This window comes from Engystomops pustulosus, chromosome 1, assembly GCF_040894005.1.
Source record: "Engystomops pustulosus chromosome 1, aEngPut4.maternal, whole genome shotgun sequence".
NCBI classification, from domain to species: domain Eukaryota; kingdom Metazoa; phylum Chordata; class Amphibia; order Anura; family Leptodactylidae; genus Engystomops; species Engystomops pustulosus.
The window spans coordinates 95,413,124-95,427,375 of record NC_092411.1 but is presented as its reverse complement, the minus strand read 5'-3'; the positions used below and the strand labels follow the sequence as shown (position 1 = coordinate 95,427,375).

At 40.4% G+C, this 14,252-nt stretch overlaps 1 protein-coding gene across 3 annotated transcripts in view; it reads right to left on the bottom strand.

Annotated features, from left to right (window-relative positions):
* Positions 1 to 7,658: 7,658 nt before the first annotated feature.
* NF2 (NF2, moesin-ezrin-radixin like (MERLIN) tumor suppressor) overlaps positions 7,659 to 14,252 on the bottom strand; it is a 47,406-nt gene continuing 40,812 nt past the window's right edge. For all 3 annotated transcript variants that reach the window (XM_072148590.1, XM_072148573.1, XM_072148581.1), the window contains one exon: positions 7,659 to 7,845. Coding sequence is in view for 2 of the 3 variants with exons in the window: in XM_072148573.1 (XP_072004674.1) it covers positions 7,795 to 7,845 (51 nt within the window). In the remaining variant the exon portion in view is untranslated. The remainder of the gene's footprint in view (positions 7,846 to 14,252) is intronic.

Genomic DNA, 14,252 nt, shown 5'->3' with positions numbered 1-14,252 from the left:
ACCATATGCATATCCTATACACAGCTCTCACCCCTTACTAGACTACTTAGTATACCACCATATGCATATCCTACACACAGCTCTCACCCCTTACTAGACTACTTAGTATACCACCATATGCATATCCTACACACAGCTCTCACCCCTTACTAGACTACTTAGTATACCACCATATGCATATCCTACACACAGCTCTCACCCCTTACTAGACTACTTAGTATACCACCATATGCATATCCTACACACAGCTCTCACCCCTTACTAGACTACTTAGTATACCACCATATGCATATCCTACACACAGCTCTCACCCCTTACTAGACTACTTAGTATACCACCATATGCAAAATGCATCCGCATGCTCAGTCAGTTACATAACACATTGCAATACATTTGTATTGCAATGCGTTATGCGAGTATGAGCTTCACAAAAAAAGTTCAAAGAAATAATCAAAAAAAGTTACGTGCCCCAAAATGATCAATGGACAACCAATTACACAAAAGAAAAAAAAACCCTTAACCAGCTCTGTCAAAAGAAAAATGCAGAAGTTATACCAGCTAAAACAAACAAGATTTTCTCCATTTTAGTTTGTATGCAGTAACACTGGGCAATATTATCATTAAGGTATGGATACCCCAAAATTAAGTATTTGTAAAGTGCATCTCATCATGCAAAATATAAGCCCTCATATCCCCAAATTGTCAAGAAAATAGAATTTTAAAGCCTGTACAAAGTGATAATGATCTGTTCTGAATGGTGCTCCAGCCCTTTAATACCCGTTTGTGTGCCCATACCGCAGTTTACAACCACGCATGGTGGATTGGCACACTCAAGGGAATTGGTCATTAATCTCTGCAGTTCACTTTGACATTTCATCCTTTGTGGATGTCTATTTTTTTTTTTTTTAAATTCATTCATTTCGCCCCCCAAAAAATGACAATTTCAAAATTGCATCTCCATTTCTTTATAACCCTGTGAAATAACCTGTATAATAAATATGAAATCGATATAAAATGTGAAATATTGCATCTAAGTCCCATAATATTTTACAAAAATGAGAGAAAGGATAGAAACCATGTCAACATAAATAAAATTTACTGAATGTCTGATTTATCACATTATTTTGATGGTATCACCCAATTTTCGTGAACAAACTCACAATTTTTTCAACTAACATTAAGTACAATGGGGGGAATTTAACAATGTGTCTCGGGTCCTGGCAGTTTCTATCTAGAAAACACCAGTCTTTTGCTGCACCAGATTTATCAATGTGATGATAAATTATGGTGCAGTATAAGATTTTCCAATTGTGAGGCAACACCCCTTAGTGGGAAAAGTGCCAAAACGGTCTAAAAGCCCTGATAAATGTGGTGCAAGGCATTTTAGACAGATTTTTTGGCACAAATCCTCGAGAATTCTCAAAATCCAAAGTTATAACCACATAAAATGACAGGTCAGATTTGAATGAAAGGGCCATGTGAGGAAGGTTCAAAATGGTTAGTGCACTCCAAAAAAAGTAGCAAATTTGGTGCATAATGGCGAATGCCACAAATATGTGACACTTTATAGACTAAAAAAAAAAAAAACTACATGAGTTATGTCATTTAGCATTTTGTAGATGGCAACAGGTCCCCTTTAAATGTAAATGTTGGTTAAGGAAATCCTTACTTTTAAAGGGAAACTGTCAGCAGAACACAATTATTCACCTAATGACAGGTTCCCATAGCCTTTTTAATACTTATTCCCAATGTGCTTTTATAATTTACATTGCTCAACTCACTGATGAAAGTACATCTGGCTCCCTGTCACCAAACTGGATGGAGACACTGAGTTGTCATTATTATCTGCACACAGCTCTCATAACTATACAGGCAGTCCCTGGGTTATGTACAGGATAGGTCCAAAGGTTTCTTCTTAAGTTGAATTTCTATACTTTATTATTGTAACCCCAGACAAATTATTCTCTGTGACAATTGTATTTTACAAATGTTGGATTGTCATGAAAACCAGGATAAACACTAAAGCTTCATTGCCTAGGGCTAAAGTACAGAAAATTAGCAATTACCAGAGGTCCGTTTGTAACGAGGGGTCGTCTGTAAGTCGGGTGTCCTTAAGTAGTGGACCTGTACCCCCTGCTCCCTTATCCCCCTCCCGTCATGCAAGCATAAGCTGACCCTGGGGTGCAAGCAAATTTCCTTCAGCTCCAGTCTGCATGAGGGAAGGGGGAGAAGGGAGCAGGAAGTAGAGTTGTGAGAGCAGCATGCAGATAATGATGGTGACTCCATATAGTTTACAGTCAAGGATCTAGGTATATTTTAGCAACTTTTAAAAGAGATTGACACCACTAAAGTTGATTTTGAAAACAAGTTGGGAATTAGTATTAAAAGGCTATGGGAATCTGTCATTAGGTGAAAATGTGAAATCCTGATTGACAGATTTGCTTTAAACAACAATTTAACATGATTTCTTCCAATTACTGTTCGCTAGCTTGTATATTTTGAAGCTACAGAATTCAATAACAATGCATTTAATTATTTGCATGTTATTTCCTCTGCCAGCAGATTTATCTGATTTTAATACTGGCGACAGCGCTACATATTCTTCTGTTTTTGGAAGTAATGTTTAATGTTTTATCATGACTATGGTACCGCATGAATCATTCCCTATTGTTAAACTCTCTTATGAGTAGGTGTATGGACACATAAAATATACATTTAATATCTTATACAAGATTCATGTCCTCTTCGACACCCTCCCCTCCTAAGGTCATTAAAACACACATTTTGACAGTATTTTCCTTTTATTTAAAATCAACACATCGTTTTAACAAAACAATACTGAACACTCCCTACACCAGTTAACTAACCGCATGACTGGCAGGAAGACACAGGGTATATATAAAATTTACATATAAAAATACTGCAGTTTCATTTTTTAAAATCCATCAGAGAACCTGAATTAGGTCAGTACAATTTCATGGCAGCAGCCGCTCTTCAAACAACTCCCTCCGTTCTCTTCTCAGTCCCCCGCCTCACTCGCAATGTCACAGATTTAGAAAATGTTACTCATGCCAAATGTGTAAGGCTGGTGAAAAAAGAGAATTAAAAGGACTTTGCAAACAAAGGACAGTCACTTGTCAGTCAATGTGGGATCCGGAATGGTCCTTAGACGTATTTCATCACATATTGATATCTCATCCTCATTGATATCATCATAAGTGGAGTCCTGCAACTTTGGCAGCATCCTGGGGACCCATGAAGCACAACTTGTGTCATGGAGCTATGGGAATTGGATTAGAAAACTGGATATAAAGTTAGAAAAAAACATAACCTCGAAATACAAGCTGTGGTCATACAAAAGAAGAATTTGTAACAGCAGAATTAGAAAAGATTTTAGTGCTCAGAACTAGTTTAAGGGTTGCAGGGGTGCAATTGATTTCTATATCGTACCCTTAAAATAACCTTCAGAGTGTCCAGAAAGCTGAATATCTGGAGTCTGTTACATACAGGTTACATGGAGACTGCTGTATGTAAGGCTACATTCACACGGCCGCATGGGGGACATATATACTGCCGACGTATTAACACAAGATATACATCCCCCATAGACAGCAATGGGCGCACTGCGTCGTACGGGAGTGGTACGGTGCAGCACACGTGTGGCACTGTACCGCCCGGAGCCGGGGAAAAGATAGGACATGTTCTATCTTTCCCCGTAATACAGCGCCTTACGCCATGTTTCTCTATATAGAGGGGCAGGGGTGAGCAGCGCCCTCCTCCTCTCCCGAGTGCTGTTATATGCCCCCCTTGCTACGGTACGACAGGCACACTGTTGTGTGAATGTAGCCTTACCTTGCACAGTCAGGCATTAGCATATTGGGCAATGGTAATAACTTCTACTCAATTTTTTAGCCAAAGAGTTACATGCCCTACACTTCATGTGCAGAGATCATGCACATTACTCTCCATAACTCGGCTTCCTGAACATTTGCCTTGATCATGAGTGTTAATAAGGGTCAACTGCAGCACTACATAAATATTTTAGGATTCCAAGCATGTGATCACATTTGCAACCAAATCATGTTTTAATGAATGAACACATTCCTGCATAGAAAGTCCACACAAAAACAGGATATTTTCAGACTGGGCTATGTGTAAAATTGCTGCAATAGAGAGAACACAAATATGTAAGGCTGGGGGCACGTGGCGTTTTGAACCCGTTTTTGGGCCGTTTTTAAGCTGTCCGTTGAAAAACGCATGCGTTTTTAAAAACGCATCAGTTTTTGACTGGTTTTACCAATTATCTCAATTAAAATGGGTCAAAAACTGATGTGTTTTTTTAAAAAAACGCATGCGTTTTTCAAGGGACTGCTTAAAAACGGATCAAAAACGGGTTCAAAACGGCCTAAGACTGAACACGTTTGACATCAGCAATAAAGGGCATGTCCACCTTTGCAAAGTTCAGCTAAGACGCAAATGCAATACTATTCTTTACATATTATAACATAGATTACGAAAGTTTAAGAACTAAATTGCTGATTGTCCTGTCACATGTATCACTTTGATTCAGTTTACACGGGGGCATGCCTCTGCCTAACCGCAAGTGCATTTCTATAGAAACGCATGCTATTGGTAACCAGCACCAGGGCTGCATACGTTTTTGGAAACGTATGCGTTTTTGACAGGTTTGACCAATTATCTTAATTCAAACTGGTCAAAAACGCATGTGTTTACAAATAAACGCATGTATTTTTAAAACGCATCAGTTTTTACCCGTTTTTCCAAAATATGTTAATAGATAAAACAGGTTGTAAGCAGCCAAACGCATTGGTAAACAGTCAAAAACAGATGTGTTTTTATACGGATTGAAAAAGTATGTTTAAAAAACGGACCAAAAACGCGATGTCTGTTATCACCCTGAGGCCGGCAGCACACGTGGCGTTTTGAAAACGCATCCATTTTTCCATCCATTTTTTCCATTTTTGACCCGCTTTAAGATAATTGATAAAACCTGTCAAAAACTGATGCGTTTTCAAAAAATGCATGCGTTTTAAAACGCATGCATTTTTTAACGGACTGCTTTAAAAACGGCCCAAATACAGGTTCAAAACGCCACGTTTGTCACCGGGCTAAGGGCCTAACTGTTCCCGACTGAAAAATATTTATGGACTCTAAGGTTTAATGACTATGGGAAATTATGACTGGCATAGGGGTCTCTGAGGGGGTCTATTCAGCTTCAAAAACATAAAGATTGAATTCAGACAGTTGGTTGCAGATTAAGGCCGGCGGCACACGTGACGTTTTGAAAATGTTTTTGGGCCGTTTTTAAGCAGTCCGTTAAAAAACGCACACGTTTTTGAAAACGCATCAGTTTTTGACCCGTTTTAATTAAGATAATTGGTAAAACTGGTCAAAAATGGATGCGTTTTCAAAAAACCGCATGCTCTTAACGGACTGTTTAAAAAAGGCCCAAAAATGGGTTCAAAACGCCATGTGAGCCACCAGTCTTAAGGTTTCCAGGTCAATACTGCATTTGCAAGGCAGGTTCTCTTTAACATGTTTTACAGGTTTATCTTAACCCAGGAACAAAAAAGTCTAAAAAAGCCCACAGGCCGGCTGCCTATGAACATGATTAGTCCATGGAAACAGGGCAGTGCTCTGGTTGGATCCCACAGTTCAGTATTCAGGAGTCGTGCCAGCCGATAAGCTGTTCCAGTGTCTGTGCTGCTGTTTGGCCGACATAGAGGGACTCCTTGCATCTCTGTGACGTTCCTCCACTGCCTGTCTATGAGCTCTGACCACCACACGGCTGTTTCCATGGACCAAGCTTATTTGTGTGCAGATAGACTGTGTTCACATGCTCCATTTGAAATGCTTTGGGACAGTTTTTTCTTCCACCACTGTGGGCCAAGTACATGCCTTTCATAAAAATCTTCAAGTTTCGGCTAAAGATGTACACTTTGAAGCCAAAATATGATGTTATGCAAATGGGGCAGGAGTCTCCTCCAGCTACATGGAATTTGGTGATATTTTTTTCATGTTTTACTATTGAAGTATCATTGGGTAAGCCTTTTTATTGTTGTGGCATATTTTTCTGCGCTCTTTCTTGCCCATGTTTACATTAGCCATATTTCTAGGCAGTGGTGAGGAGTTTACACTGACTTATTGTCGTAGTGAAATTGAGTAGCACACATGGGGTGTGCATTTATAAGTGTGTTTTAGTGTATACCAATAGATTGTGGTTTTATTCTTATTCAACATTTGAATAGTTTATAACCCCGGATCTGATGCGTCATTTGTTGCGAAATGAAAGGCTAATTATGTGTCCAATATTGTTTAAAAATGCTATTTGAACGCAGTGTGTGAATGCAGTTTTTTAAGCCTCACGGAGGCAACTGGGTGCTTCATCCAGGCCAGAACCAGGGCAAGGCACACAGCCGGGTGGAGACGTGGAAGTGAGTGCTGCTTACCTCTCTCCATAGTAAGCTGAGAGTACCGGCTCAGTATCTGATGGCACAGCTGTAACTGACTTGGTCATGGTAATGGGAGACATGGTGTACTCACCACACCATGACAGGGTGTATTAGACCTCTATGGAGGAAGTTCGCTATCTGCAATTCAGGGCCATGTGCCGAAGGGAGACAGTGATAGTGTTAAATGCAGCTGATTGGATAGATAAAAGTCAGACGCTCATCGGCACTAAAATGTTCAAAAAAACTATGTTAGGACTGATAAACATTAAAGCGTTATATGATAAATAAAGTTCTTTCTTCCCTGCAAAACAGCAGTGCTGAACTGTCCTCGTGATTTCAGTTAGGAGCTGCCCTTCTGCAAAGAAGCAGAGACTCCTTGCATCATGTGTCACTATGATGCACGGAGCCCCATCCTCAGCAGTGTGGTTGGTCTGTGAAGCAGGACATGGCATGGTCTCCGATTCACATACAGACCACGGCCGTGTAGCTTGGCCCCTATTCTGAACTCCAGATACTCCAATGATCCACACTATCAAATACAAAGCTGACAGCACTTTCTATTACCATTAATGAGCAATAGTAGGGAAAGAGCAGTACTGTGACAACACATCTTTGTCCACAGGTAGGTTGACCCTGACCTTCAGGGGGCTTTCACACGATGCGTTGTGTCGCGTTTTTGGATGCGCTTTTGCCGCATTCCAAAAGGCTTAAGCCTTGATCACATGCCAAGGTTACATTGCGTTTCCATTGCATCTGCTAAAACGTAACGTATCTTCAGCATCCTCAATGGTGAAGCCTTTGGAATTTGTCAATAAAGTGACGCAACGCATCGTGTAAATGCGCCCTAAGGAAACCACAATCCATAAAACGTAACCTGCACAACTGGTGATCAGCAGATAGAGATGAGAAAGAGGGGAGAAGTAGAGGCAAGCATAGGCACAATCAAAAGTCATTAACACGGTAGAGCGTGTGTGCATACATTATACACACACATACATACATGGTAAATAAACACAGCCCTGTCAGTGTATGTCAAAATGCTCTTATACGCCTCTGTAGTTCAATTCCTTGTTATGAGTAAAAGTTTTATAAAAAAAAAAAAAAAAAAACATGATTGTACCTTGTAGTGTTAACCCTTTTTGTGGTAATGAGGCATAACACACACACTTGGTAAAAAAAAAAAAAAAAAAAAAAAGTTTAAATAAAAGCATAGTTCAAAAAAATTCATGAAATCCCTAATTACACTTGTGTTTATGCTTCCATTTGACCCATTTCATTATCTTTAGAGACCTTCGGACATCTGCAATTCACAGGAGATGGATTACAATTCTTCAAAGAAGGCAACTCTGCATTGTGTACTCTGCAAAGTGAGCTGGAAAAAAAAAGAAAAAAATTAAAGTAGGACACAAAACAACAAGTTTTTATAACAATCATATCTAATATCCAGTGTAAGAAAAAGGAACAGTCATACAGCTAAACAAGGATTAAATAAAGCTTTTACTGTTATGTACAAATTAGGCTTAGTTCACACTGCAGCTATAGTTTTCAGCTTTTTGTGAAGCTGTAACTATATGGTGGCTCAGACAACCAGAGAATCCCAGTAGGTACCATTCATTGTGTCCAGCAGATACTGGAAAGACCAATGAACGATAAGTTGTCATGAAGAGAACCGTAATATGAATCTTGCTCTTAGATCTGCTTTTGTAGGGCCAATAGCTGTGTTGATTTACCCCTTAAGGACCAAACCACTTTAGGGCCTTTAGACCAAGCCCGATTTTTCAAATATGCCCTGTGTCACTATAAGTGGTGATAACCTTTAATGCCTTAACATATTCAGGTAATTCTGAGTTGTTTTTCTCGTCACTCATTGTACTTCAAATTAGTGGAACTATTTGGATGATATCTTTTGTGTTTAATTAAGAAAAAAAATAACTTCATAACTAATATTTCAGCTGACATAGCATTTTTATGAAAATCGCCAGGCACCTGCTCATTATTCAACTGAATTCGAGAGTCCTGATAATAGTAAAACCACATAAATTACCCCATTATAGAGTTGAGCTGAGGCTGTGTACACCCATGGCTTTTACATTCCGTTTTGAAACACAATACAAGAACTGAGGAGATGTCCGGTTAACAGTTGTGTTTACAAAATGCAACGCATTACCAACATGTTAGAATTGTGTTAACATTCAGTTTGGTTAACAGAAATGTAGTTAAGCAAATCTCCACTCCTCATACAACATACAACTGTTGTATTGTGTTTCAAAATGCAGTGTGAATTCAGCCTAAGGGTGAAGACACACGTGGCGTTTTGAAAGCATTTAAGGAGTCCGACAAAAATGCATGCGTTTTTGACCGATTTGAATTAAGATAATTGGTCAAACCTGTCAAAAACTGATGTGTTTTCAAAAAATGCATGCTTTTTCAAAAACGCATGCATTTTTTAGACGAGCTGCTTAAAAATGGGCCAAAAACACGTTCAAAACGCCACGTGTGCCATCACCCTTAGTGAATGGACCTTGTTTAGAGAATATCTGAACCAAGCTGATCCCAGCTGAAGGGGGACATGGTGTATCAAATGTGATAGCAGGATCTGATCAAGTGATAACATGTGCCTGAGGCTTGGCCACTGGTGGGTACAAAGTGATGAGGTTTAAAATGAGTTATTGTCCAAAACGTATCTCTAGCCACCATAGAAGAGCCCAGTTTTAGACAATTAGGCACACTAAGGCCACCATATGTGCCATTACTTTTACAGATTTTGGCCTATTTAAAAAACGTGTACCACTACACAGAACCATCGCTTCTATGGAATAAAGATTCACCCTCTATTCACGTATATAGGAGTGTGGCCTCTTCTTTTTTAAATACAATTCTACCATCAGAAAATAATAAAGTGATACTAGATATCTTTTTACCGATGCAAAATAAAGATTAGTGACACATTCTGCACGGACAGATTTGTAGCAGTCAGCAAATCTCCACTGCTATATGTTTCCAGTAAATAAACAGTTAACCGACCTTGGACTAAAGATCTGCGGTAAGGGTGAATTCAGATATGGCAGCAGAGTTGAGGTTATGCCATTTTCCGCGATTTGCAGCAGTTTTTGGTGTGGATGCGGCTCTTAAAACAATATACACATTTATTTTCCCTATAAAAACTGTAACCACATCATAAAACTGTAGCAAAACCACACGCTTATAAGAAATGGGACAACTATTCCAAAGCCAACACACAATTATTGCTCAGACAGATGGAGAGATACATTTTCACAGATCAAGTAATGCAAGGTCCTGGGCCACGCTCACAAGAGAAATTTTCACATCACCAAGGCTGCCTGACTATAAATGATTAATGCAGCTTGACCAAGCTATAGACTTTACAAGGAGAGGTTATCCTCAGAAATTGACAGCTGGCAGCCCTGCATATACTGTCCATTCACCAAGGCCTTTCCTAACCTCAATTAATCTTCACACATGCCAGGCAAAATGAATTGAGAATCCCCTATGACCTTCCCTGGTCAGGTATTGGAAAGTTCTCATGTCAACAGGTTTTTATTTTCCAATCTGTTTCAGATTGTGCACACAAAACGCATAGCAAGATGTGCAGCAGCAGCCATGACTGGAGGGCAAGAGCACACAAAGGACAAGTGGACTGCATACACAGTGCATATACTCACAGTGGGGGAAATAGGTATTTGATACACTGCCAGTTTTGCAAAGAATGGAGAGGATGGTATTTTTTTTGTAGTTTACACTTTTGTTTATAGATTCTGTTTACAGATGTATAATGAATTAGAAAAAATTTGAAATTTCCTCTAAATATCTTGTTGCTCATCTAAAGATTTAGGCCAGGGGTGAACAAGATACATTGTCATACTCAAGCTTAAATTTAGGCACCACACCAGTAACCAGCACCCTACATGCACCAGCAACCACAGTACAGCACAGATGCCACCCCAGAACAGCAATAAATATTACCCAAACAACCAAATACTGCAATCCATGCCAGACTGATACAGATCGATCAAGAGAAAATAATTTTAACGGCAGTTTCTCGTGGTTGACAATTGACCTGGCTGTGAGAAATTGGCTTTTCTGCAGGTTAACAACACAGAACGTAAACTGGATTTTTAATATATCCAGTCCCTCAGGCCCCATGAAAACGACAATGTAATGGTACTGCTAGCTAGACTTTTTTTCCATCCAACTCTCGGCCAGATTACTTTGCATTAGGCTCGCTCAAGATGTGGTACACCGAGCTAACTCTACAAAAGACAGAGCAGGTCCTATTCCTGCCATCTATGTGGTCCAGACAGTCCTTTCCTATCAATATCGGTGGTGTGGGCAGAGCTCGCACAACAATGTCAGACGGGTACAAACAGGGGATCACATTCCCCCGCTTGCAGTCCACAAAGGGCACATGGTTGTGTGCATGAGGTCAAACATGATGCCACACATGGGGTTTGAGTCCGTTCTCAAGCATGCGTTTTCAGTCAGTTTAAAAACACATCCGTTTTTTCCCAATAATCTTAATAGAAAAACAGGTTGGTATGGTAAACAGTCAAAAACGAATGCTGTTTCCAAAAACGGATGCGTTTTTAAAAAGCATGCGTTTTTTAAATGGATTAAAAATGCATGTTTAAAAACGGACCAAAAACGCCACATGTGGCATCACCCTAAAAGGCTTTTCAATACTCTTCACTCCTTACTAAAGGGGCAGCCAGGGGCGTTGCTTTGGCCAGAGCTTCGGATCTCTCCGGATCAGCCAGACAAATGGAGGACGGGCCTCGGTTTGATCTCACATGAGTTTCTTGTGAGAAACATGTGATCGATAATGAGCACCTTGTGTCTTGTGTTTGTTTGAATGCAAGACAAACATGTGAACGCAGCCTTACAATATTTTGGGAGCGTTTTAAGAGCAGCAACAGGATAACACTGTCAGGGTGTGTTCACACGTGGTGTTTTGGATTCATCAAAACACGTCAGAACGCATGTTTCAATTAATTTTGCTACTCTTTGCAGGAAGTGTAAGCAGATGTAAAAATGCTGCTTACACGTTCAGCAATGAAGAAAACGCTTCCAGTGTAGCCAAACACATTGGGGGACATTTACTTAAAGTGTCTGCATTGGCTTTGTTACTGAGCTGCTCTCGGAAAGAAGATATACATTTAATATTGTGGAGCTGTGCAGAGACATTTCTGGCGCCGAGACCATTTTCTGTCCCTGGGAACAAAATCTGTCCCGAGCACCAGAAATGTGTCCAACAGTCCCTGCTAGACCAGTTTTCTTTTGGTCTACTTTCGGCCAGTTTACAGCGCCCAAAAAGGGCTGCGACACATATTAATTGTGTCTGAGTTTCCACTCCGCCAAAGCCACGCCCCTTTTCGGAGAAGAGTCGGAGCAGACGGAAAAAGTCATTTTTTCTGGCGCCGCCAGCTAATAAATAGGTCTGAGAGCAGAACATGTGGTGAGAGCCACAAAACTGGCGGAAACGCCATAGTGAATATCCTCCATTATTACATTTGCGCCCTGAAGCATCCGAAATGCCAAGTGTGAATGCACCCTCAAGGCATCGCAATGAGTTTTGAGGTGGTTTTAGGTGCAGTTTTGTTAATTTAACAGGTGGAGGACTGTTTGAATGGGAAACAGGTGAACTGAACAGCTGAATTTCAGTTTGAATGGGCAACCTGTTCCATAAATATTGTTCACTTGTTAAAATAAAAAAAAACTGCACCTAAAACCACCTCAAAGTTGATTGCAATGCATTTGCAACAGCAACATGTGAAAGCACCTTCAGAGAACCAAGATTTTGGGACAAAGAAGGACATAAGATGTCTGTGTGGTAAACTCCACAAGAAGGAAACATGGCTAAAGAGGAGACGTGGTGATGTTAGGCCAAATAGAGAAGATGGAGGACACTTCACCTGCAATCACTGGATGTAACAAGTAGGGATTTCTCCTTTGGTTTCTGTAGCTTTATTTACCTTCAGTACAACCAAATGTAAGGGGGCTATGTACGGGAGTGAGCATTACCAAAAGTGTGATACATATAGATTGGGGTCCGTGTCCTGGATCATTTATGACCCTAGCAACGCCCCTGGGTGCAGCCATTTGTCACAGACCTTGGGACTGAAGATCTGGCCACCTACTTTAAAGATAAAATAGACTGTATCCAACAGAAAATTTCCCAAACCACCAACTCCATTAATCCCCTTCTCTCCTGTATCTCAATCTGTTCGATCTCTTCCTTTGAGCCAGTGAAAGAGAATGCAGTCTCCTTTCCCCTGCCCCACTACCTACTTCAGTGACCGATCCCCTCACATCACGTAGGATCCCTCTTCCCAGAAGTCACCTCTCGCTTCACTAAAATCTTCAGCCTCTTCTTTAAAGCATGATATTGTTACCCCATATCCACCTGGACTACTGACCCGTCTCTAATCTCCCTTTCACCTCCAAACTGATGCAAAGCCTGGTCTATTCTCAACTGGTCCTTATATCTCTCCTAACACTCTTCTTGACCCCCTACAATCTGGTTTACGTACCATGCATTCCACTCAAACTTTCTGAAGTCTCCAATAATCTCCTTACTGTTAAATCCCGTGGTGACTATTCTCTCCTAATTCTTCTGGATCTCTCAGGAGCGTTTAATACTGTGAACCATCAGCACCAGGATGCTTTGCTCCATTGTCCTGAAGGACACTGTATTCTCTTGGTTTTCGGTCTCTCTCTTGGTTAATCGGTCTTCCACTCACTAAACTCTCTCCTCTACAATCCTTAATGCAGCAGCCAGGCTTGTCTTTCAGACCAAACGCTACATGGATGCCTCCAGTCTGTGTCAGTCACGTAACTCTTCTTCAGAGTACAGTTTAAAACAATAACCCTAAACTACAAAGCTCTGTACAATGCTGTAAAACTTCCTACCTCTCCCTCTCTTCTTTCAGTCTATAGCCCAAACCGTGCTCTTCATTCTGCCAATGATCTTAGATTATTTTCTTCCTTAATTCAAACCTCCAACTCCCAACTCCGGGACTTCTTCCAAGATGCACCAATTATCTGGAATGGCCTACCCTAACCTTTCAGGCTAATACCCAACCTCCAAAGTTTCAAACATGCTCTTAAAAATCCCTAAATTTATACAAGCCTATCAGATTCCCTAAATGTGAGTTAGTACTAACGATTGGTGCTATCGTTGGTATTAGTGGTAGGTGTTTGCTGCAATATCCCGGGGGTGCTCATAGAGTTCACCCTGAGATCATAGAGCCTCCACAGCTGGAGAATGTGAAGGAGTTAATGTTAATAACACACTACACTTTTTGGTATCAACTCCACTCGATGCAGAAGGATGAGTGTAACCCTCAGAGCATAGAGGCAACCATGAAGCATAGGAGTGTAAACAGCATACTTTGAAGGGTGAATTTATGTATAGTGGACAGAGGACGTCTGCATCATATTGAAAGGAGGATGGATGGGGTCATGCATTCTATAATTTTGGCCAACAACTTACTTCCCTCAGTAAGAGCATTGAAAATGGGGTGTGGCTGAGTCTTTCAGCATGACAATTACTTAATCGAAAATCTTTGGAGGGAGCTGAAACTTTGAAGAAGATCTGAATGGAGGAGTGGGCCAAAATCCCTGCTGCAGCGTTTACAAACTTGGTCAAGAGCTACAGAAAACATCTTAACTCTGTAACTCCAAACAATGTTTGCCATACCAAATATTAAGTTCTGTTTCTCTATAGTGTAAAACTTATTTCATTCAATAAAATGCTAATTA